General features: G+C 39.7%; 4 protein-coding genes and 1 long non-coding RNA gene across 9 annotated transcripts; 2 read left to right on the forward strand and 3 right to left on the reverse strand.

Moving 5' to 3' along the window:
• On the forward strand, nucleotides 1-2,268 carry LOC135803907 (switch-associated protein 70-like). Its single transcript, XM_065317644.1, is given in 8 exon segments — nucleotides 1-211; nucleotides 681-726; nucleotides 729-833; nucleotides 836-1,075; nucleotides 1,078-1,704; nucleotides 1,707-1,916; nucleotides 1,973-2,039; nucleotides 2,041-2,268. Coding segments are annotated over 8 exon segments (1,560 nt in total). The 5' UTR covers nucleotides 1-112; the 3' UTR covers nucleotides 2,207-2,268.
• Nucleotides 2,204-5,152, reverse strand: LOC135803940 (uncharacterized). Its single transcript, XM_065317681.1, has 8 exons — nucleotides 5,046-5,152; nucleotides 4,851-4,986; nucleotides 4,552-4,793; nucleotides 3,852-4,498; nucleotides 2,973-3,496; nucleotides 2,668-2,910; nucleotides 2,415-2,613; nucleotides 2,204-2,358 (listed from the first exon to the last, which is right to left on the reverse strand). The coding sequence occupies exons 5-7, from the start codon at nucleotides 3,029-3,031 to the stop codon at nucleotides 2,502-2,504; spliced, it is 414 nt and encodes a 137-aa protein (XP_065173753.1). The 5' UTR covers nucleotides 3,032-3,496; nucleotides 3,852-4,498; nucleotides 4,552-4,793; nucleotides 4,851-4,986; nucleotides 5,046-5,152; the 3' UTR covers nucleotides 2,204-2,358; nucleotides 2,415-2,501.
• On the forward strand, nucleotides 5,053-8,596 carry LOC135793939 (dynein regulatory complex subunit 2). The gene is given in 6 exon segments (XM_065305065.1): nucleotides 5,053-5,079; nucleotides 5,747-6,035; nucleotides 6,038-6,130; nucleotides 6,182-6,405; nucleotides 7,665-7,768; nucleotides 7,934-8,596. Coding segments are annotated over 6 exon segments (1,320 nt in total). The 3' UTR covers nucleotides 8,517-8,596.
• LOC135790101 (uncharacterized) lies at nucleotides 6,839-7,480 on the reverse strand. Of its 2 annotated transcripts, none has more exons than XR_010547701.1 (3): nucleotides 7,329-7,480; nucleotides 7,104-7,269; nucleotides 6,839-7,005 (listed from the first exon to the last, which is right to left on the reverse strand). It is a non-coding gene; the product is annotated as an uncharacterized lncRNA (long non-coding RNA). The 2 variants fall into 2 exon arrangements; XR_010547702.1 differs by having other exon boundaries at nucleotides 6,839-7,044.
• On the reverse strand, nucleotides 8,591-24,964 carry GIIIspla2 (Phospholipase A2 group III). 4 transcript variants are annotated; one of them, XM_065300130.1, is made up of 6 exons: nucleotides 24,567-24,964; nucleotides 23,980-24,077; nucleotides 23,105-23,455; nucleotides 18,549-18,890; nucleotides 16,310-16,534; nucleotides 8,591-9,785 (listed from the first exon to the last, which is right to left on the reverse strand). In XM_065300130.1, the coding sequence occupies exons 3-6, from the start codon at nucleotides 23,299-23,301 to the stop codon at nucleotides 9,590-9,592; spliced, it is 960 nt and encodes a 319-aa protein (XP_065156202.1). In that variant the 5' UTR covers nucleotides 23,302-23,455; nucleotides 23,980-24,077; nucleotides 24,567-24,964; the 3' UTR covers nucleotides 8,591-9,589. The 4 variants fall into 4 exon arrangements, with proteins under 4 accessions (XP_065156202.1, XP_065156193.1, XP_065156210.1 ...); XM_065300121.1 differs by lacking the exon at nucleotides 23,980-24,077; XM_065300138.1 differs by lacking the exons at nucleotides 23,980-24,077; nucleotides 24,567-24,964 and adding an exon at nucleotides 23,518-23,605.

Here is a 24,964-nt window from a genome sequence, read left to right on the forward strand (position 1 = left end):
TATTACTTACTTTATTCCGCGCTCACTTACTGCCAGTTAAGCCGCTCAGCGAAGTGCAAGGTGGCAGTGTTACTGTTTCTTTTATTCGGTCGTAGGTGAATCATTAGTGAGAATGGCACTAGTGTTATTGGACAATGTTTCGACCTGCTTGGCGTTAGCGTTCTCGTCCTTAGATCGAATTTACGAGACAGTCAATAAATCAAAACTAAAAGTAAGTAATTTACGTGATTCTTACTGAACACTCTACATGTGATTGCTAAAACTAATCAGACTTCTCGTACTTTTCCAAAACATAAAACAGGTGTTCGCCCGGCGCGCACTTTCACCTACTTTATTTGCGCTCAGACGTCTCAGATGCCAACATAATACATTTACATTGGTAAACCCAATGATAAACTCAATTTTTGAGTTTCGTTACGATTACTCTACTATATACATCTCCAACATGTTAGAAGTTCACTGTTTTTATCAGTGTTTTGAGTTTGAAACATTTAGAAATAGTGAAAAACGTTGTTGATAAATGATGAATCATTGATTGTACACATGCGTCAGCTTATCGGCGCTTTTGATGCGTCAAGTAGTATAGTAGTCTTACTAAAAGAAGTAGGCATTTTTGTTGTTGTAGTCATAATATTTATTTGCTTCTACCTTGACACTAATGCTGTGTGCGCACGTTTCAGGTGTTGACCGCTAACCTCGGAACGCTTTTGGACATGTACGGAGTCGAAAAGGCTTGGACCAATTCAAGGAAACGCAATATTTGAATTTTCAGGAATATTTAGAGTATTTACGTCAGGAGGTGTTTTCGTCGCTACCTGACAACACTTCCTGGCCATGCTGCAGTCTTGTGAAGGTAAAATTGCCGAGGTGTGTTGGTTACTGAGCCGCAAAGAGTATTTACTGCCCGAGTACAAATTCAACGATTCCTCCGTGTATGAATTATATAGAATATTTTGTACATTGGCGGAACTGTCTCTAGACGACGAAAATCGCTCACAGGCCCTGTTGTCGACGGCAGAGGCGGAAATAATTGCTCAGAAATTGTCTGCATTATTAGGAAATTCGTGGGAGGATGAAGATTCAAAAACTGGAGTATGTCAATGGATAACTTTTCACTGGGGACGTTTATTCAGAATCTAGAAGCACATTGCATACGACAAATTAAAGATAAGCAGGCGATCGTGGAAGCTGTTCATGAGTTATATCAGACATATGTCGAAGACGTGCTCAAAAAGGGTACGCTGAATAAACGTGGTTATATATTCCCCAAAATGAAGGAATATTGGTTCGTGCTCAAACCATGCGAATTGAGCTACTTCAAAACTGCAACCGAGAAGTACAAATGCGGCAGTATCAATTTGCAACCAGGGAATAGAATTGAACAAAAATCCGACGCTAAATTACTGTTGCATACACCTGAAGGAAGTTTTGAATTAGGTGCTCAGGATCACATGAGTCAACTACAGTGGCATATGGCAATACAGAACGCCATCGAGTATTCCGGCGGTAAACAGTCGTATCAAAGACAACAGGCATTGAAACGACAAAAACAACGTCAAAGTCGAGCACAAGAAACTCAAACGGTTAAGGAACAATTGCAGCTTGAGAAGTCCGCTAGACAATTAGCGGAAGGAAAGGCTAAAGAATTAAAAGAGGTGGTTGAAGAAGAATCCAGAAAGCTGCAGGAAATGGAATTAGTCCAAAACATTTAGAAGAACTACTTGTGGAAGAAACACAGGCAAGGAAAGACGAAGAAATTGTACGTGGATTGCAGTCGCGACTCTTAGTCGAGGAATGGGACAAGAGGGCTGAGTTAGAAGCTTTGCAGGCGGAACAAGCTAATTTAATAGATGAAGAAAACAAGAAAATGCGCAAATACCAGGAACTTGATCACCAAAAGGAAATTCAACTCCAAGGTGCGCTTTCCTCATCACAAAACTGATTCTGATTATTCAATTACTTCAAATTTTAGATGCCCACGCCCAACTTTCACGTCTACAGAAAGAAAGGCAGGAATTAGATGAAGAACTAAAAAGGCTGAAATAAAATTAGTTGTTCCGAACAACGGAAGGAATACCTCGAGCTGTATCTTCGAGAAGTCGAAAACGGCGATGTTTCTGCGGAACAAAAAGCGGCAGAAAAACAGACGAGCGCATTCTTATCACTTCCAACACTAAGAAGCGATCTCATTGAGAAACGACAATAAAAACTAAGACTTTAATAATTTTATATAAATGACATATGCAAATATACATATTTATTCCAAAATGTCAAATTTCGATTCCGGAGTAAACTGCTTACTTCTTCTTTTCTTAGTTACACGAACCTTTTTAGGTTTCTGAACGACGGATGATATTCCTAAAATATTTAGTTAGACAAATTGATTCACCGAATAATGTTATGACGATACGTACGGACTACCCGCTGTTGAAGATATTGGCGCCAGTATCGTTGAATAATTTTGGCCGCCCTTTCAGCGGCAATCACGTATAGTTTCTCATTTATTTCGTCAAGTTCGTTTTCGTCTTGTTCATCCAGGTACCGCATGAAAACTTTTGTTGTTCAATCATCAAACACTCCAGTTCCTGGGCTTCAGCATTTTCCCGTTCGTAACTAGAAAACAAATTTTAGTTTGTTGGTAGAAAGATGAGTAAACTATATAAATACCCTTCGGTCATCTCATCCAAAACATGCTGTTTGTCACCAACGTCAGCGTCATACTTGGTCAACCACACAGCCAGTTGCGCCTCGTATTTGATTTTACGAGTGCGCATCATACGTTCTTCATTTAGATCGTTATCCAGGGTGCGTATATAAGTTTGTTTAGCATCCCTGGCTGCTTCAGAGAGTATTGCTTGAGTGACCATGCTTGCTTCGCCGGAATGATAAAGGATTTTGTCTGAACGTAGCCTAAAATCAACAAAGAGTTCAGTAGATGCATTAAATATTGTCAATTATTGAATTATACTTACATGCAGTTCTGCATCAAGCCATTGTAGTAACTAATAGTGCTATAAAGCTGCTCCTGCATTTCAGTGATCTGGTTATTTTTTGATTCAGTCTGCCAGCAAATTCCGCCGTGTTTTCATTCACAGTAGTCGTCAAACGCTTCAGCTCAAAACGACGCATCTGCAAGTTTTCAAAGATTGCTCGCATCCTGGCGTCTTTTTCGACCATGTCTCTAGCGGTCAGCTCCAATTGCTTTCGGCAATAAATACCAAATTCGATGTTTGCATTGTGAAAATTCCGCATGTACTGCGTCAACTTTGGCGGATACTTCTGCACGTACGCCGGAAAGCAGGGTTCATGGACATCATGCGAAATGCGAGCTGCATGCTCTTGTCGACAGTGAAACCCGTCGAAGTGCGAACCAGTTTCCTGTTCTCGACGAACAAGTTCTTTTTCGGAAGCAATGAATAACATATTCCGCTTCTTTAGGCGGCATCCACTTGCGCAGAAGTGCTCCGTCGTCTTCAAGGAACTTTGGCAGAGTTAACTAGTAAAAACAAAAGTTAGACACTCAAATAATTGATATGTTAATATTTAAACCGCTATTAAAATGATGCTCAGTAAAAAGCCTGAGATTTACTGTTATATTGAAAACGCTTCGTTGAACATGTTGTTCAAATAAAAATTCTCTGGTTTCTCTCTTCACTTTCCCTTATTCAAATAGAAACAATAGGTATTATCGGATCAAATTTCTTTGTTAATAATGCTCATACTACTTGCAATTATTTGACTATTGGTAAATTTAATATTTGCCCTAAAAATATTTTTAAAAGAAAAATTTTGTTTCTCCCCAAAATTTTACACAGCATGAATTTGGTCTATTTTATGACTACAAGAAATACCATCATTTTTCCTTTTAGTGCCGCAGTATCCAAAAGAGCAACCACCCGTTTTGCCAAGATTGCATTATCGATTTGATCCTTGGTGGTGTCCTCTATGTTCATGCCACTCCATGATGGCTGGATATTAAACTTCTCATTGCGTTTAACGTTGGTAAATCTTGAAATAACATCAAGGTATGGAATATTATCGGTCAAATGAAAATCTTCATCTGGGTCTTGTGTGCTGGTCACAGAGCTTTCACCGGATGGATCCAAGGAGGAATCCAGTGAAGTCTCACTTATAATTCGGTACGCCATTGTTGGTAAATTGCAAGTAAAATAAATGTATGATTTCCTCTACTTTCCGCTACTAAATTCGATTCAATCAATGTCAAAATAATAATACTATAAACATTTATTATTTATTTCATGACTTATTTGTTTTTTCGTTTGCCACCCTTTCGTTTTTCCGCTTTTGTTGTGCACGATGTGCACGCCAAGCTCTTTGCAAGGTTTTCGCTGCTCTAGCGCACATTAATGCACGCAACTTCATCTCAAAGATTCGTTTTTCTTCAGTGGTCCTCTCTAATACACTTTGGTTATAAAGAATTTCATGTTTATTCATTGTTAATTCCAAATCGAAAAACTCTGTTGAAGCATCATCGTATCTGTAAACTCACTCCTTACTAGTTTGTTAAATACGAAATATAGTGTAATGAACCTTTGTATCAATCGCTGCAGTTCTTCTTCACGATCACCAATTTCAATATCATATTTTTCTATCCATTGAGCCAGTTGTAAATCCAACTTCTGCTTTCTATGCGTCAAGGTCTTTTCCTCTGTTTTGTGCATTGCAAGAGTCATCTGAAACTTTTTGAAATCTCTCGAAACTTCTGGTTTATTGAGCTCATTTGAGAAGTGGTGGCATCTGCGATTATAGCATTTACTCCTTCGTAGCGAACTCTAAAAAATACTTTAGTTTAATGTTTTCCTGCAGTGCACACTCGTATAGAAACTCACATCAAATTAAAAACGTCCTTCTCTAAATTCTCTCGTGCTAACCGAATCTTCTCTAAAGTACGATTGATATGAGCGTTCTTGTCTTTCGCAAACTTGCTTTGTAGAAACTTAATTTCATCCAGTTCGTCAGATATGTCTATAATTGAACAACCTTTATATGAGAACAGAAATTATACTACTGCAATGAACTACAACCATTAATATGAGTTTGTTTCATCTGGGTCATGTGGTACAACAATTTTAACTTGTCTGTGAGAACATATTTATTACCCATAGACTTTCCCATGTTGTGTTCAAATACGTCGGAAAGCTTTTTAATTGATTTAATAAAGCCGACATGTGTGGCTGTAATTATTCACATTAAATTCATCTGCATTCTGAATTCTAACGACTTATTTTAATGAATTCGTAAGTTTTTTAAATTGACATCACTTACTATTGCGGCAACATCTTCCCTGAATTTGTTTATAATTCCAACAATAATCTGAGATTGATATTTAACGTCTTCTGGAGAATCAGCAAACTCTGTTGGGCTTATTTGATTACTTGAAATTAACTTGTAAAACTTTTGAATTTGTGCATTGAACAACGAATAACTATTTGAAAAGATCTTTGCTTTAAATGAGTTTAAACTAATTAAATCTTCTGAACAATGTGAGGAATTTTCACCTGAATTACAGTACGAATCCATTTTACAAAGGATGAACACGTTGTGATAGAAATTATCGATAAAACTTCCTTAGCATTAACTGATATAATCTGCTTGCAATTTCATGGTAACACATTTATTAAATCAATAATTGTTTCAGAACACTAAACTCGTACAGTGTACAATACCATAAAATTTTTGTGTGCTAAATAGTTTAAATCTACAACTAAATTATGGGAGGTAAAAGAAAAATCTGGCTAACAGATTAGCCAAAATGTCCGAAGAGGATCGGCAACGTTATCTTCAACACAAAGCCGACCAAGAAGAGGAACTTCGACGTAGAAAAGAACAACTAATCAACACTTTCCTCAAAAATAAAATCAAGCGCGAAGATGCATTCGCCCGATTAAACGTTGCAAAATTGAATGAGAATTGGCACCAGATTCTGCGAAAAATCAAATGCACGGAAATGAAAGAAGAGGTCAATTTTATGAAGGAGTATATTGATAGAGTATTGGAGTTTAAAAATCGTACAATCAAAACCTCCTTGCAGAACTAGAGGAAGCCGAAGAGCAATACACTAACAATTTACAATCACACTTGACCTACATCAACAAAACAATAGGCAATTACCATATAATTTTAACATATATTCAAGCTTTGATTTAATAACATTTTTTAGATTTTAGTAAGCAAACGTTGGATGACATGCATGAAGAATACGACGAAGAAGCAGAAAAACGTATCACAGAAGCAACCGCCGAACGAAGGGCGATACTACAAGCTGCCTATGAGCAGGAACTCCATCTGAAGACGTTGTGCTATCAGTTCGATGGGAAGTCCAAAAGCGAATTTCGTGAAAACTACGATTACTACTTCAAAATTGCCAGCGACGAGATGCAAAAGGTGAGCTACATTGCAACCACACACAAAGCTTAATGTCACATTACATTGAGTAGAAATAGATGCAATGCGCATGATTAAAATTTATGTGGAAATGGCAACTCGCCGACGGGCCATTCAGAGCAATTGAATCTTGCTTTGTCAGCCAAACACGTTCCCAAACGTGCGGAATATGTGCACGAATCCAGGTCGACACCTACGAAAATGCAGTCATTAGTGAGAGCCGAAGGCCCTTAAAATATCGTACTCTCAGAAAGCTGTTGGAAACATTCGTCCACGGAATCCTGTAGGAAGTCTTTCATTTCTCGATTTGCTATGTCTTTTATTAGACTTGCTGCAACTCTGTTGAGTTCAGGAAAACCTTTGCACCAATCTACAAACAAAAGAAAGTAATAAACTTGTTAACAAAGCAAAATCAAAGTGAATGTACCATGCTATATGCTGCCATTATGCATTGAACGACACACCTCGCCGGATCATTTGGATTATCTTTGGAGTCATTGTCATGGTTGATAGTAGAATACACAACAGGCTTCATAGACGTTGGTGGAGTTGTAGTTTTGTTCTGAGTTTCGCGTCGCACTCTTAATCCACGACGGGGACCTTCTCGTGAATAATAGTTCGGAAAGAAATTCAAAGTATCTGTGTCAGTTTCAAAATTATTCAATAGACCCACCACTTTTGCAAGTTGGTTAACTCACCATAAGTTGGAGGCTCCTCTGGGTCGTCCTCATTTGTAGTGTTCGTGACTAAGGTGACATTTTCGGGTTTTTCTTCAACCACCGGAATCGTTGGTATTAAACATGTAGCAATAACCTGCGATAGATCCTTACTGGTGTCGTTTAAAAGAACCCCACAGTCAAGTGCCTAGAGGCAAGATTCCTCATGCATTAATTTCACGCAGTGCACTTTTAAGTCATACTTACATGAGTCGATGTTGTGATCACTAGAATCAATGCAAGTCTCAAAGCAAACATGTTGATGCAATTGACGCGCGTCGCATTAACCAGCCTATTTATATTGTGAAGAGATATACACATTACCATGTCCAGAATTCGCATAATGAAGAGGAAACGGAAATAAATTAATGTGTCAAAGACATTATGAAACGTTTCGATTTCACTTTCAACTGCTGCATTTGCGCATCAGTGTGGATTTTTCCTGGACCTAGCCAATTAAGCACAATCAAATTATGCGATTACAATTATCTTGTCGGCCTAATCAAACACAATACTAACATAAACATAATGACCTTTTTATAGAATGCGAAAGAGTTCAAAGAGATGCGCAACGATAAAGAGAAGCAAATCACACAGCTTTGGTTACAAATCGGTAAATTTATTAAAACTTACATAGAAAAACTGATGTAAGAAGAGCCCACCTCGCTGAATTGACAGCGTTAGATGCTCGAAATGAGGAAGAGATAAAAAGAACGAGAAACAACATACGCATTTACAAGTACAACTTGAAAATTTAGAGCAGAATTTTGAAAAAATGCAAGAAGATTCATCCACTGAAATACAACGTTTAGAAGAGTATATCACCACACTAAAAGTGATTTTCTGAAGCACAAAACCAGTACATTTAAGAAGTTGCAAGAGGACGAAGGAAATATACAGTTGTTAACCAAAGTATCAAACGAAAGTATCCAAGCGCTTCAAAAACAGCTGGACAAGGGTGAGAAAATCATGCAATTATCATTAATATGCCGCAAATTTGAGACAGAAGAGGAAACCGCTACACGCTTCACCACCATCTCGCATCTCGACGACGAGCAGTCTCAGTTTGCTGAAGAGCCATCAAGTCCCAGTATTGACGATGTAACACCCATCACTCTGGACGAGAGCGTCGATCTGGGCGAGCATTTCTCGCGCGTCAAACAAATGGACAACTTCTGGCGCTATTACAACAAGATGCTCATCAAGGTGATGGCCATGAGGAAGCTGAAAACCGATTTGCTGCAACAAAATAAGGAACTTAAGGAGCAAATTAAGCGTGAGATGGAGGTGCGTGTGGACCAGACACTCGACGAAACACAACTAAGAAACGCCAAAGAAGCCCAGAAGAGTTTGTTCGTTCTGTGTGCGTCCGCCACTTTAGTTAAGACAAACTAGCCATCTCAAACAAGAAATAAAATCAAAACAGAAAAATGTACACTAGAACTAGGTTGAATGTTACAATATCACGCTTCTAATTGGACACTCTATGCTTTAATTTAATACTTGCTTCATTCGTACATCCGACTGGTTATAACTAACAGTTAGAAATGGTAGTGCTAAGTTGACATTAATTATTTACAAACATACAAATGTACGGCGGGCGCGAACAGCGCGAACAAATATTTGCCATTTTAGCGGAAAACATTGTCCAATGGTACATATAAACGACATGCCACAGGTTTCTTTTTAGTTTCAATATTGTCATTATTTGATTGAGATTGTTGTTTGGCACTCGCACAAAGACAATTCACAAAAACTTCGAGTTTCAAGTCTCACAAAAATATCCAAAACTTAAATTTAAGTTCCTCCTAAACGTTCAATACATCTGATATGCTAAAGTTTACCAATTACACATGTGTTCCAATACAGTATTGAATCATTCCTAGTGAAAATAGAAGTATACAGTGTTTCTTGTCATGATCAACATGAGATATGATGCAGCAATTGTGCAACTTTAAAATGATACACAAGTAGTTTTGGAACATCTTATTCATAACTAGTAATATTTTTCTTAAATTTGGCATTCGTTTTAGAAGTAGGTACATAGATATTATTACATTATAATTTATTTTATAAATACGAGTTTATAAAGTTTTTGTTCCGGACGAAGTAAAACGTAAACAAACGTTTCAAAGAATTTTCATTGATTGTTTTGATTGTTTTCAACCTCTGATGAGAATGGCACTCATATTCAAACATTTTCCAGAGCCAACCAACTAAAACGACAAGACAATAAAAAATATAAACCATTTGTACATTGAAATATAAATATCTTTCGTTTCTATAATAATCAATACATCAATCTCAATAATAACTAATAATATCGCTTGTGACTTGATAATGCTATGTGGGTGTGATTGTCGTTCTGACGAACCCACGTTTGAGGTATATCGACAAATCAAATCGTTTTAATTCTTAATCTCAGTGTATGAAGGTAATCGCGACCAGGATGTACGCACATCCGGAAGCTATTTGTAGCGTGGATTCGCACGCAATACGGCCTGTTTGATGCTCTTCTTCTTAATGCATTTGCCGCGCCAGGTACGCTCCCGACACACGGGCTTCTTCTTGATGACGAAACACTTCGTCTGGACAATGTTGAAGAAGATTTTGCCCACCACGTTGGCGTCGCTCGTGCGGACCATTTTCAGGCATGCTCTGAAACTGATTTGCAACCATTAGCCATACGTCCAATGGTACCACCCGCGATGGTGGGCCTTCAGTGCTGTGAATGCAAATAAGTGCGCGCGAGAAGCGATAAATAATTCTCGGGTCGTAACTCTTAATTGACACACATTTTTTCGACCTGTATACAAGGACGACACTTGAATTAATTTTTGAAGTTTTATATCAATATAGTGAGTGTGGTAAGATGAACCGAATAAAAATACAAAAACTTTTTTTTCATAATACTACCACCCTCTAAATCAAAATTCAATTAAATGTCGTTTATTAAGTGCTATATGCTATTTAATTATCTCTGTATTTCGAAGTAGGTAAATGATATATCTGCCGCAAAGTGAAAGGTACAACAAACTAAGTTGTGAATACGAATAGCGACGAGCGCGATTCGAATACAATTTGCAATAGCAGTAAAAATGATTTACTGTATAAATATCGCGAATAAACGACAAAGGCAGATGACCAAATCGAATGCCACTCGAGACGCGCGCGCGCGTCAAACGTCTCTTTCGCTCTACCGAAGTAGCGAAAGAGCCACCGGTCTCATAACTCAGAGTCGTAAACATATCCCGCGCAGTCCGGCCATATTCTCCACGATCCTCCACGATCTCATACGCGCGAAGGGCGGCCGGCAACGGGGCCGGCGATTGTCTGAAGAGATAATGGCAGCTGATCTACTGTTATTCTATCTTTCTATATACCCATCGTATTGCGCCGTTTTATTATTGGCACTGGTGGAAACCGCATGTTTTATCGGCCGGTCACCGCGCCAAATGTGCGAAGTTTGCACTTCGACTCGCGTATAATTCCAGCTGCTCCGACACACACCAGAACTGGATTGCATTTTTTCGCCTGATTTTTGCCGAGTGCAATCGTAATTAATTTGAATAAATTACACTGATCATTTTTGGAATCGCAGAGTCACGATGGAGAACTCGTTTGCGGTCGGGTACAACGCGACAAGTTCGGAATATGCAGCGTTTATGAAATCTTAAACCCAAAACGTTGTTGGGGAGAGTGCCTACCATCCATAATCTGTGATTATGTTATGGTCTAGGCAAGATTCTGGGTTGATGGTTGGCGGGGTTGATCTTGGAACGTTGTGCGCGTTTATAGTCCAGCGGGCACGCAGGCGTAATCTGCGGTCCCGCGCGAAATAAACACCAGCGAATAGTTTCTATTTTATACTCCCGTTTAAAAATGTAAAAGCTTGCGCGTGTAACTTGTAGGTCATGCTTGGGCGGAGCGGCGCGCCGGCCGATGACAATTGACAAGGCCTTTAGAATGGAGGCGCTCGTCTGTGAAGATACTTGCCGATCTTGATAATATGCCGCACGGGTCATTTCTTTGCGGCCGTCGCATGCACGACCGTTTTCACGCCGCGCGGCGTGTACATAAACCCCGTGAAACGTATAAACACCCCGCCGGCCGCCGACCGCTCCACTCGGCGCGCCGTCTTCGCTTCCTTCGCCCTCGCACTTCGCGCGCGCCGACACGGCCCACAATGCGACTCAATAATTCAATGGCAACCCTATAATAACCTGCAGTCGGGGCGAGTCTTTGTCGACGTCCCATGTATCTTGTAAATGTATTTTTGCATGTGCAATCATGACCCATCAAACTACAACCTAACTCTACATCGATACATCTTCCTCTGCGTGTTGGACAACTTCTTAGCTCTGCCATGAAAAGTATAAAGCGATATTTACAAAATTACAATATCTTGAAAAGGGTAAGTTGAGAATTCTAAAATGTAAAATGTTTCGATTGAACTTTTGTTTTCATAATGTACACATGACTAACAAAAACTTGGTAATTTACGACACACAAACAATAATTACGAATAAAATGTTATCTCTGTCTCATCACCTTCGTAATTAATCGCTTACTTTAGGCGTTGATATACTGAAATGACTGCTCTGTTACCGAAGATTTACAGATCCATAGCTTCAAACAGCCGTTGGAACATTAGCCGAGATTATTTCTTATGACCACAAAGTCCAGTAACTGTCAGCTAAGCCCAAATAACGCCAATCAGATTAGGATCTTAACGTGTAATTATTTGCTCTCGTGGCACTCGCCGGTCGCAGCCGTGAAATGCACCCGAAGTTAAAACGAATCGCTCACACTTTGCGCCCAATTAAACGAACCGAAACAATAAAATCACTAATGAGGAGGTTTCCTGCCAGGCGCGGATTATAAAAGGACCCGTTGCTTCAAGAAAAGGCCCTTCCTAATTGTCTAACGCTCGTCTAGCGCACCAGCAAGCGATGGGTGTCAAGCGTCGAATCAAAGAATAATAGTGCCAAAGAACGAAAGAATAAAGGGCGGCGATTTCAACTTGACCGGAAACGAAACGAATATAATGGATCGAATTGTTGGTCTAGCAGCAGACGGAGAACAAAAGTCTGGAGCGTGTTGGACCACGCTAGCAAAGAGCAACAATTGCGTAATGAGTGCGCGATACTAACGAGAGCGGCCGATGTAACTAAGAATCGAAGCAAATGGTCTTAAACGGTGATTGATCTCGATTGAGTTAAGAAATTAAGATGTGGCAGATTGATACGCCTTCGGTGTGATGTTCGAGCACGAAAATTTGTTCAACAAATTGGACGTCAGTGACATTAATCGACAATTTGTGTGCATAATTGAACTGAGAATTCGATTATTTTATTACCTCCCATTGTTAACGTTGGCTCACTGACGATGTAATCATGTTAAACAGATAGTGGTAATTAATTTTACTGCGAGCGCATTGATCGAGTACGGGATACTAAAATTTAATTGTCGAATTGTTACAAACAAACAAACAAACTGATACTATCCAGATAATACAAGGTGTTTCTAGGCTTTTCAATTATCTTTTATCCTATTTTAAAACTATTAATATTGTTAAGTTACGTAATGTAAATTTGAATCAAGCAAGCAGTTTCCAAGGGGTTTGATTACCAGATAATTTTACCTCATCATTACTAGGTGCAGTAGAAGTTAAAACTCCCTGTAAGTGAACCGCGATCTACCCAAAAGTCAAGAAGAAAGTAAAATGTTATTTACGACCCTTCGGGACGACTTAATATCGTACGGCTCGATCTCGCCTCTCTATATTTATATTATATCGCTTGTCTGATCAAACCTTCAGTTGTCGCGAGTTTGTACGCTTTTCTCTCGGCGTCGAACAACACGTTGCTGAAAAAGGCATTTTATATGTCGTTATTCTTCGTGATTCCACAGCTACAAGTTCACATGTCGTCCGTGTCGACTGTTCGGGAGCGCATTAAACTGTTTTATGGTTCGAATGTTCAAAACGCGGCGAGTGTCGAAACAACGCCACGAATGGGACTTTAATTCGAAACAGTAAATTTGCAGGTTACAACTAAATGCGGCGGTAAATGCCAGCAGGAAAAGTTTGATTTTAAAAATCGCTTGCCACCAACGCAATGCGTCTCAGGTCGGAGAACGTCTCGCGAGACTCGTAGGCTTGCCTGGTGCAGCCTGCAAGAATGGCGACCGCTCGCTCCGTTGGACCGGAAGTAAACGATAAAGGATTTATGTGTGTTATATATGTATTACGACGTCGCTGGGGTAGCAAATGGAAACAAAAACATCGCGCCGCACCGCTCAACAATGTATGCAAGGATATTTGGCAATTTAGGAATATTCAATAAAAGACATCCGATTAATCTTTACTAGCGCCGCATGATGAATACCCGCACCTCAGCTTTCCCTTTTATTCGATATGCGGTTTTTACTTCCAATTTCAAAGCTATACGACACAGGATAGCATTTATCCACTTTGTGCGTTGATTTGTAATCATTGATAAACGCAGCCCCAGTGCGAATATACTATCAATTTAGTCAATTGATAATCAAATGTGTCGTTCGTGATTGAATTTGTTTGGGACAGTTAACAAAGTCCAAATTCATTACGAACCAGGCGACTCTCTCACCGCCACATACTAGATGACCCACCAGTATGACTCAATACTTCAATGCTTCAACGCTTCAATAAGTCCCCGTCTCATTCGCCGCCGGTCACATATCTATTATGCTGCTGTATGAAACCGTTCGCATTAAATCATTGTATCGAACTCAAGCAAATACGATATTGTATTGCTGGTGTTCCACATTTCTAGCCATCATTGCGTATTGCATGCGAGGGGATCGTATTATTATTATTATTATTATTATTATTATCGTTGTTCACTTATTTTTGTAAACCTCGAGTTTGAATAACACCCGTGTCGTCGTTAAACGTGCGAACAAGAGTCAATAATTCCCAGCGTGCAGCGCACCAAAGAGACGATTGTTGTGTCGAGGGGTTTGTCATCTTGACCACGTCGGCCAGAAAACCGACCCTTAAAGTCTATTATGACCGCAGAATAGTCAAACCATTGAAAAATGGTGGAATTCCAATTTTAAGATTGACATTGGAAATCAAACAATGGTTTTCGAATATAGTTGTCGTTAGTTGAGCTTCCCTTTGTGAGAGTATCGGGTAACAATTCATTCTGCTGTGCTCACCTTTTCGAATAAAGTTTTTTCAAGTGTGTACTTACGAGTACATACTGTTGCAACCTGGGCCCACAGAGACTTGTCGTTTTAGGGTATGCGACCCAGCACCCTAGGGAAATGTCAGTGTATCAAATAATTAAGACGTCCTTTGAGGGATGTTTTTAAAGATGTTATTGTGCAATAAGAGAAAAAAACATATCGCGTTGCATTTCAGTTTTCTTTTTCAATTGAAAAGAATCCGTTTTGAGGTTTGCGCATCAAATATGTGTGTCACCCGCCCTAGTTTTGAGTAAAATCGGCATAGAACAACTCTGAGAGAAGGAATTGTATTGTTATTATAGTGGAAGCAATTCGAGCGTCTTTTAGCCGTTTAAGAGTCAAATATGTATCGCCTTAATTAGACCGCAAACTGACAGACGACCGCGCAGTCTCAGCCGCCTCGGGGTTGATGCCTGATGCCGACAATTAATAATTCACCGCGGTCCCCTCCTTTTCTCCATTATTACCCGATGCAATGCCCGCACCCGCTGCGGCGGCGGCGTGCCCTGGTTTTAAATGCCCGCGCCGCCCGCCACCCGACGCCACTTCTCCGCCAGCCGCTCAACTCCAAGGAGTGCATTTAATTCATTATTAAGCAGCAACACAAAAGCCGGCACGCCGTCGTCTATGCTGCACCGGCATCCGCGAGCATGTCGCGCCATGTGCGCAAATTGACAAAGCTTGACGTCTTCCCGCAAATGAAAATGAAAGAATTCCCTCGAAATGACTAATGATCGAACATTTTGTTTCTCGTCTCGCCCATCGCCGCTTTTTCAGCATGTCGTATACTGCAACAGCTAGACGCAAGTCAACGCAAGCTGCGGTCGGCACTCAATTGGCAATTGTAATTCGCGAATGGTGTAAATGACGAATTACCAAGAACAAAATTTCGGCATTCGAGCGTAAATATTACGCCGAATTCGAAGGAAGGAAAAAACACGAATGTCCAAAAGCGCGGAAAAAATCTACCACGTTACATGATATGGGTCAAGACGTCGCTTAATCAAGATCAAAACCTTCGCTGGTGTTCATTAATTTCCCGCGCATCTTATTCATTCGGTGGTGAAAACGCTCAAAGAAAACGCAACTATTCGTCGCTATGACAAAACGATTCATGAATCTCCGATCTGAAGATGTGACCGTTTCCCCGAATGTTTCTTTTCCACCTTCGAGGGTATTTCGGAGGGTGCCTGATCATAATCTATGATAATACTGTTCGTGATTATATTATATTATATCATCTTGTGTTTTTGTGTGTCGCATCTATTAAGGTCTCCTTTCAACATAATAGCGAGTTGATTTATTCCCACAAATAAAGACATGCATAGCTCACAATGCCGCAGATTGTTAGCAACCATTAGTAATCTTTTGTTTGTGACGACAGTCAGCCGACGCCAAACATGCATAATTTTTCCCACATTTAACTCGGCAAACACTTTGTATTTTGATATATCTTCACATGCATGAAACATTTTTGTTTGACTAAATTGATAAAATTCACTTGTAATCAATCACTTGGCTGACCCATGGCAATTTCTACGTTAATTAGTATTGTAGATTAATGTGTGCTAGCCCGACATGTGTGATCTATTAAAAACATGCTTCGTGTCATAACAAATCTGAGTTGCGCAAGGAGTGTCAATCAAAATGCGTTCAACTTATAACTTAAGAAATCGCATTTATTCCGAGTGCGCTCGCATCGTAAACGACGGTAGAGATAGACCGAATGGAAAGTCATCTCGTTCCCGCGCGTGAATATCATTACCACCTCATGGATTATTTATTAATGCAACAGCGAACCGCGCGCTTCCGCATGCAGAAAAGTGCGCCATCGACGATAGCGCGCGAGCGTGGTTATGTATAGAAGTAACAGTAAAACGACATCAGCAAATATTGTGTGAGTTAATAATCGAATCCTAGGCGTGTTAAATGTTAAGACTGCGTGAGTGTCCTACCGTTCGTCGCATCCGCAGTGCATGAGTGTGTTGACGCGCCAGTTGAACAGACCGTACTTGGTCTCGAAGCCGCCGATCCAAAAGGGACAGTACTTGTCGTGCACGCGACAGCATTTGTCCGTGCGCGAGAAGCCGCCCAATTCAGTGAACTTCTTCGCGGAGTAGCCCTTGCCGCACCATTTGGTCCCGGGCACGCGCAGCAGGTCGGACAGATCGCGTTTTAATCTGCTCGCCGATGGAACGTGATGATCAGAAATGCTAAGTGTTTAGTCAAATTTATCGCAACAAAATTCGTATCGCTTCGGATTTATCACATTACATTACAACCAGAGTCGCTAAACGCGATTGAGATCCACTCAAAAACTACCCAAAATCGCTTGTGTCTGCAGTGCCTTTTCGGTTATTTTTAGTTTAAATTACGACAACGTCGTTGAAGCGGGCTTCAGATATTATGCTTCCGTTGTGGGATCGCACTCCCATTTGTTCGGACTATAATTAACTATTTAGTCGCTCATTCACAACTTTAATTAATGTCACGGAATGTGGTGTTGTATTAGTGCGCATGTAACAACTAAATAAAAATAAAATAAATAGTAAAATACTTAAACAAAACGTTACCTGGCATCGCAAAAACAATGTGATATCGTAAACGGACCGGTATTATGATAATTGAATTTCTTTTGGAACGGTAAAATGTTGTTCTTGCAGTGATCGTGGATCCGACAGCATTTGTCCGTTGCCTCCATGCCTCCTAAATCAGTGTAGAGAGACGATGCGTCCGACAAACCGCACCAATACGTACCGGGCATAATTAAAAGGCGCGCTTCGAACGCGACTTACTGCTACGTTCCCGACAAAAATGAAAAAGAAGCAAAACAACAAGAAATCAAAAACAGAGCAATAAAATAATATAATCGATTACTATAAACTAAAAAGCAAAACACACACACAGACATATACCTACAGTATTTACACGAAAACGAAAGCAAAAGCTAATTTGATAAATAATAAAATACGTGTGCTTGTTCATTGTAAGCAAATTATAATACACAGCAAAATATAAGCGTGATTCGTGGAAATGGAAATAAAACACACAAGCGACATGAAAATGATACGCGACATGCGGTGCGTGATAATATTCGTGGGCCAATTAGGTAAATGCCGATTAAACAGCGTCTTGTGCGGTCGAATAAGTTGTGCAAAATGTACGTGATCGAGTCGCACGGAAGATGTGCGAGCACATGAAAAGGCACCCAATGCAACTTTTGCGTAGCGATACAGATTTGGCGCAGACAAGCGTTTGGCAAAGACAATCTCATGAGCACCCTAGCAGTTGTAATGTGAATGAAAACACTGAGAGCACAGTTTTCGGTGATACGAGTTTTGGTGACTTAATACTAATATCTACAATCATTTAAGTTGTTATAAAATAGATTCACGTAATGTAGTGTCAATGAGGCTAGTTTATAAATGAGATTTAGGTCAATTGAACACTGTTCACAGCTGTAACAGCAAGTATTTACTTTTAGTAAATTATTCGGACTGAAACAACTACAATTTTTTGTTCTTTTTTGTTAGAATAATCACTTCATCTTCATTCATATTTCTATTTTCTGAATTTAGTATCGTGACATGTTTCGTCAAAGTGCCATTATCAACTGGAACAGTACGATACCAAATCAAAAATAGAATTATTGTGATTTTATTGTATAGTATAGGTGATAAAAAGTTAAAACGGGTTAATATGCGTTAAATTTTTGTTCAGAAAGAAAACAAAATATTTCAAACCAAGAGTGCCTTCGGAATATCTTTAGGATTATATTTGAAACCTATTGACCTATTTTAATGTTTTGTTATTTTTCGTTAGTGAAGTTTTGTGAAACTTTTCCTAGAAATTTTACTAGTAAATAATAATATCAAGGATAGTTGTTTATGATAATAAACTGCTATATATTAAAAATGGTTCTAGAAATTATACTTTCGTTACTACCGCATTGTTCAGGTTTACATTGTAGGAATAGATTTTAATTTTGTGATCAAGAACCATTCTTTCCCATTAAATACCCTCAGAAACCAAATAAGCATAAAGTGATAGCTGATGCATGTTAGAACTGTGACCAGTATCAATTTTATTAATAAGTGCATTTTTTGCTTTAGTGCATGAATCTATTTTATACACCTCCCAAGGTTTATATACAAATGCAAAAGCAATCCCAAAGCAAGCAAAGCCAATAGTTACCTTTCGTTTTCGATCATCGACGTATTGTGCTTCTGATCCATCCGCAGCATCAACTTGAGTTCACGATGCCTCCGCCTACACTGATCTCTGAGATTCTCATAGTGGAACCAGCCATGCTCCTGAGCGTTGAGACCATGTGCATCATCTTCTAGTGACGTAATCGTCACATTACTAGTCGCAATTAGCTCGCGCAGCTCGGCGCGGAATTGCTTTAGGAACTTTGTCACCTCGTGGTGATCATGCAGGTACTCGCAGTCGCGCAGTACCTCATCATCATCGTAGATCAGCTGAATGAAGTGTTTACCGTCGGTCAGCTCGCGGTACTTCAATCCTTTCCGATAGCTGCAACAAAAACGTAAAAATACACTAAGCATGTAAAAATAGCTCCGTTTTTCGACAGTTTATCGCACGAGTTTATCGCGGAATAACAATCATGCCATTGTCACGCAAACCAGACGTCGGCGACTGTAATGAAATACTGTTTATTGAAATAGTGCATAGTTTACTAACAACGAAAGGTTTGGCGGAATTATCACGTGTTTGAAGAGAAGATGGAAGGCTTACATCCAATAGACATCAGAATGCAATCTGGAAAAACCGCAGGAGAGACGTAATCGGCCCCCAAGTACGATTCGCGTTAATCCGACAAATAAAAATAATCAAGGATGCCCTTATAGACTAGGGAAGCAAACAGGCAATAGGGATGCGGTTCTTGTCACTTCATGCGCTGTGGATGAACGTACGGCTAAAGCGGATCAAAAGTTTCGGCGAGTAAATAGAAATAGAGACTTCACTCCGCGTTGAGGCGACTAATCGTTAAATTCGAAATATATTTAGGCACTTAAAAGGATATGCAATAGTTTCACGCGCTTTGCCTTCACTGCGCTTCCCATACGCTGGCTGCCTGGCCCCGAAAATTTACGACTGAAAGAGTTATTAGGTATATTATTAAGTGTTAATAAAATTTAGTACAATTTTATTTTCTCCGCCTTAGCGGAGGCGAGGAGGCACTAAACACGTAGAAAAAGTGCGTTTGTTTAAAACACTCGCAGACAATTTCAATTGCGCGAAATTTCAAAACTATAATTAAACACAGCCGCGCATCGGCGTCTAAACAAAACAGCAAACACGCATCAATCATTATCCCTGAACTAGAATTCTAAATAGCACACTCGATACATATTTTTCAATGCGTTACGCGGCGAGTGTTGGACGCACAGCGTGAACGCCAAGCATCACCCGAGCGATTGGCAACTTTTCGATGTTTCGCAACACCAGGTAGCGCCAATACAAGGCTATAGGTTTACGTAAACAAAAATTATTATTATTATTGTAATCCTCGGACGATCGGCGTACGATGACATTTCGTCCACGATGATTTGTAGAACGCCGGATGACGGCTAACATTTTACGAACAATAGGCCACTGTAAACGGAGACGAAGTGGCGTGATCCACTGTTTAATTTTTAATTAACTGTATACGCATGTGCCGGCGTAATTAATCCGTTTATATATTTTATATCTACTGACGCAAACTTTAATCAACAAGTTCCGTGTACGTAGTTTATATTTTGGTTTAAAACTAATTAAACGAAAGCAAAAAGAGAGAAGGAATTTATTAACGCGTAGATATCTCAATATTAGTTCTCACCTCGAGCCAGAAAAACCCCACAACTATTAATTTCTCTCTTTCCACCGTGATAAACCGATAAGTAAACATGTGAAGATCGGGTTTAATGCATCCTCCCCTTTCAGGTCGCCGCTAACAAAAGATAAGTTAATTAAGAAGTCAGAAAAAAACAATCAAATGTAACCAATCGTCGCATAGGTGATTGATAAAACCTGTATGTCGGGGTGACTTCGACTTTTAATTAAAACACAAAATCGAGAATTAAACGCAGATGCTGAGATAAAGATGCGTGCCTACGAGGACCGCAAGACAAAGTCAATGTTTGAAACGATGCTACACGCATGCCACATTATATTTCTATTATCGACGAGAATTAGATGAGCCGCACGGAATTGATACGTTGATATATGTGAATGCGCACTTCGCTGCGTTCGTGCATCATTCGATTATGTAAAGAGATTAAGTGCCCTCCTTCTACCGGCGGCCTGCATGGGCGCTGCTAGTATTATTTCACCCCACGCCGAAAGAATAATGGAAATCTAACCGGAATTATGCGTTCGAACATTGAATTTAATGTTTTGAATTGTGTGCTTTGATAATAACAATTATTAGTATATTGGGTTGTCGCATGTAGTAATATATTCAAGGTTTCTTATATGAAAACTAGGTCCCATCAACTTCAACTTGCCCCTTTGGGCAATAGCAAGCTGGGGTGACTAAAGGTTGAAGTGTGACTAAAAGCGCAAGCGAATCGCAGATCAAACATAAATCCTATTTGCAACCCGATACTGCTGACTATCTCCTAATATGCAATAACATGACATTATATTCAAATTCGATTAGTTGACGATTTCGAAACAAGCACGAAGAAAAGTCGCCGTACTGAGATGTGCGACATGAGTAGTGTCGACCATGTGCGCTTGCCAAGCTGCGATCCATCGCATTGTATTAGCATCGTCGAGGGAATCTGAAAGCTTCAAGTAGGTAAATTTTAAAAGGGGCATTAAGGGTGCTCCGCCGGCGGTTTTATATTTTCCCATGGCACAATAAAGTAGTGTGAAGTAGTTGTAAAGTAGTGTTCCGTAATTCAACTACTATGTGCCTAAATACATGCCATGTTACGTGGAGGGCCGTTCGAGTGTGCGGGAAGAATTGAACTCACGAGCGGAGCAACCGCAAGGGCGCATGCATGAAAGTCGACGAATCAAGTGCTACACTCTTTTTAATTGCTTAGTATAGTTTTAGGCGTTCGTTGCGTGTAATCTGCATGGGCCAAAAGTGACCAAAATGCTTTTGTCGCAGGTTTCGGGCTGGTGTATTCGGGGAATGCAGGTTGTGTGAACCAAAACAACACCAACCATGAACTAAGTCAACAACAGCTAAGTCGATAATTTAAGACATGTTCGTCTTTTATGTCCGCTCGCCAGTCTCTTAATCTTAAAAATAAAACACACACGCGCTCGATTTTTGGTTGGTGTGCTGTGAAAACCGAATATCTAATGAATAAGTGAATTTGAAACGAATTCAATTTTTCATCCAGCGTGTGCGCGTTTTTGATGCTTCGGTTATCTATATGTCCATCTATCCATTACCGCCATGCCGACTTGCACATCCGACTATTATTTACTTAAAATAACAATAATTAGGCGTAATGAATAATTTATGTTCAGGCCGCACCGCCGCGGAAAACCGTGGGCCGTTAACTTAATGTTCGTTTCATCGTTAACGTATGCAGTCGGAAAAAGAGCGCCGATCGAAAAGCGAACGAAATATTGCGCAATTCGTCGTCCAACGAACGGTGTTGTTCGGAAACGAATAGAACAATTGAATGCTGTTCGAATTAAAACCCGTAATTACGTATTGTTTAGTGATCGCGCGCAGTCGGATTTTATTATTACCAATGTCATATGATAATTGAATTCTTTATGTTCAGCCCGAGAATGTTCTCAAACTGAAGAGGTGTAAACTTGCAATGCAGTGAATACACTCAATTCATTTGCGCCAACGATAATAGGTAGGTATATCATATTTGTGGAATTTCAGTAGGTCATAAAACCTAATGTTTCGTGCGGTAATTCCATAGATATTAATTAATTAGTCAAAAGTCATAAACGTTTAAAATTTCAAAGTAAATTTTTGAATTAATTTAAAGATCTATCAAATTGTGTATAAGTTGGTAGCTCAAACTTTTACATAAAATTTTTAGGTTCGAAATTTATTATTGAATCAGTTCTTGAAGAAATTATTCTCGTACGTTGTTTCGGATATCATTTCTCACGCCATTTGATGACACTTGCTTGGGATCATGAAATAACAAGCACCTTCTGTCGTTAAATGATTTAGGTACATTTAGTAAGCAACTCCATTAAACTAATCTAAAGTCATTTATGTCGACATTTGTAATATTCAGGCAATTTGACACCTATAAACTAAACTAATGATGTCAATATTAATATTTACGTATTAAAAAACTATTTGCACTACAACTATTCGTTTAAATATACAACTTTCGTGATAAAATTTGATGTGTAATAAGATACTCAACTTATAATATTTTATTTCTTAAATATTTAAATTAAAGTACCTATTTAAAGTAGGTATTTAGTGATTTAAAAGTAGACGCAGAGTCAATCTTTTTCTAATTAGTATGAGTTATTGCTAAATAACTACAACAATAAATCAATATTAGATATTAATTATAAAAACTACTTCGCATTGAATTCTAAGCATTACTATGCTTCTAAAAAAAATCAAAAAAAAAACTGCGCAATTTTTTTAACAAAAATCATTGTCTTATCAGTAATTTATGCGTGTTTTGTTCTAAGCGTTAGACCTATCGTAATTTGTATACACAAAATATAAATACTACCTTAAAATAAAATTATGAAGCCTAACAACCGTAACTATTGCTGGTTTTTGCACTCACCCCTTAAGTACGGCGGTTTCCTTCGCCGTGACACCCCGATGGTGGATGCGCGTCTCCAACTCGCCGTCGGGTAGCACGTTCGTTGCGACGAAGTCGGTGATTTCAATGGCGTGTGCGGGCCGTGGAAACCAACACGATAACGAGACTAAGTACGCGAGGAACGCCATGCGCACGACTCGAGTCCGAATGACCGGCATGCTGATGAGATTCACTATTGTGTTCTGACGGCCGCTGTTTTTAAATTTCGGCTGCCTAATTTTCGGCCCGGTCGACCGAAGGCAATTATTGCTTTCGAATTAGACGGTGTTGCTCTGCACGACAGCCGAAAGCTTGTATATGGTAATCTGTGACCTGCAACAGGCAAAGTATTTCCATCAACAAACAAAATAAAACTGAAAATTCTATAAACACACAAATTGAATAGATTTATGCACACAAGTTTAATGGTACATAAACAAACGCTCTTTACGGCGAAAAAGTTGACGCACGATTCATTCTAGAACGGAATTTAAATTGTAGTTGTATTCGCGCGTAGACCCACGTAGCGATCACCTGTTTTCAGATTACCAATCAGTGCGAAGTACGCATGGTAGGGATAACTTATCAGTGGATTATTTCGATATAATAACATCGTTATACCCGCGTCCCAAAGTAATACGTACGGATGGAAATCGCGTCACTAAAACAACGCGTCATTATCTTTCCGCTAATCGCATAGTTTTCGGTTCGGAAACGCAAATATTTTTAACGAGACAGCGCTGGTATTTTATTTTGTTGGCAAAGGCACAATTACCACATTTTATACATTACATTACACAATCGAACGTAGGTATAGTTTATTGCAGGAAAAATTGGAATATGCAAATATTCCTTACTTGTTACTCGTTGGCACACTCGCCTCCTCATGAATGAACATCCGATTTGCCGTCAGAATCGTGCGATAACTTCGTCACATGATTAGAACGTCTGGAAACTATCGTAGATATGATAGTAAAAGTAATGGCGTGTGCAATAAGCAAACTAGTCGTGCGTTGCGATAAAAATTGATTGGTAACGTGATTTTCAATTCAGACATTTAGATTGTATGCTAAACGCACGCACCGCAAACGCGACAAATCGTACACGCGTGTTGTACTATCAAATTTGATTGCCAAGGTCGTCGACATGCTGGCGTGAGCCAAGATATTTGCTCTTTAGGAATCGCCGCAAATTGATACGCGCCCAGAACGCAATGCAAGCCGGGCAGACGCAGTCAATTTGTAAATGAAAATAATCCTTGTTGATGTCTACGCACCGCGGCAAGAACGTTCCACTCGAATAAAAATAATAAAACTCGGAATAACCGTCGAATTGTTCAAAGTCAAGGCGAGAGTGCGAGTTGTGCGTGTGCCATTAAAAGGTTCGTCGCCGTTACCAGAAAGAAAGTTGCTAAACTTGTTAAAACATATTAGAGCGCACTTACTAGATTGTTTATGGAGCCGATGTCGAATTCGAAATTTTCGAGCGCGCACACACACTTCAAATTGGCACGATTACGGAATTACGCGCGCACATGTTCTTCCGATGGTTTAATTAGAGGACATCGCGTGATGGACCGGTTTGCGGAAATTTTGAATTGCCAATAAATAGGTGGTTATCCGCGCCACTAGGAAACCGCTGCGCTGTGCGGATGCATGACGTCGCGCGGAAAAAGTTTCGGGAGGTACTTCTTCTTCGGGTTCTTCGGCTGGAGCACGCGGGCCGGCGTCTCGCGAGCGCGTCAAAAATCGTGTGCCCGCTTATGAGTGTGCGCGCGACGAGCGGCCGACAACTAATGTGCACGACTCTGGCAGGCTCCCGGCTACTAACTTTACCGACACT

This window comes from Atheta coriaria, unplaced genomic scaffold (assembly GCF_025399875.1).
Source record: "Atheta coriaria isolate IRGN ID8LTWV9N9 unplaced genomic scaffold, Caltech_Dcor_3.1 hic_scaffold_1_pilon, whole genome shotgun sequence".
NCBI classification, from domain to species: Eukaryota; Metazoa; Arthropoda; class Insecta; order Coleoptera; family Staphylinidae; genus Dalotia; species Dalotia coriaria.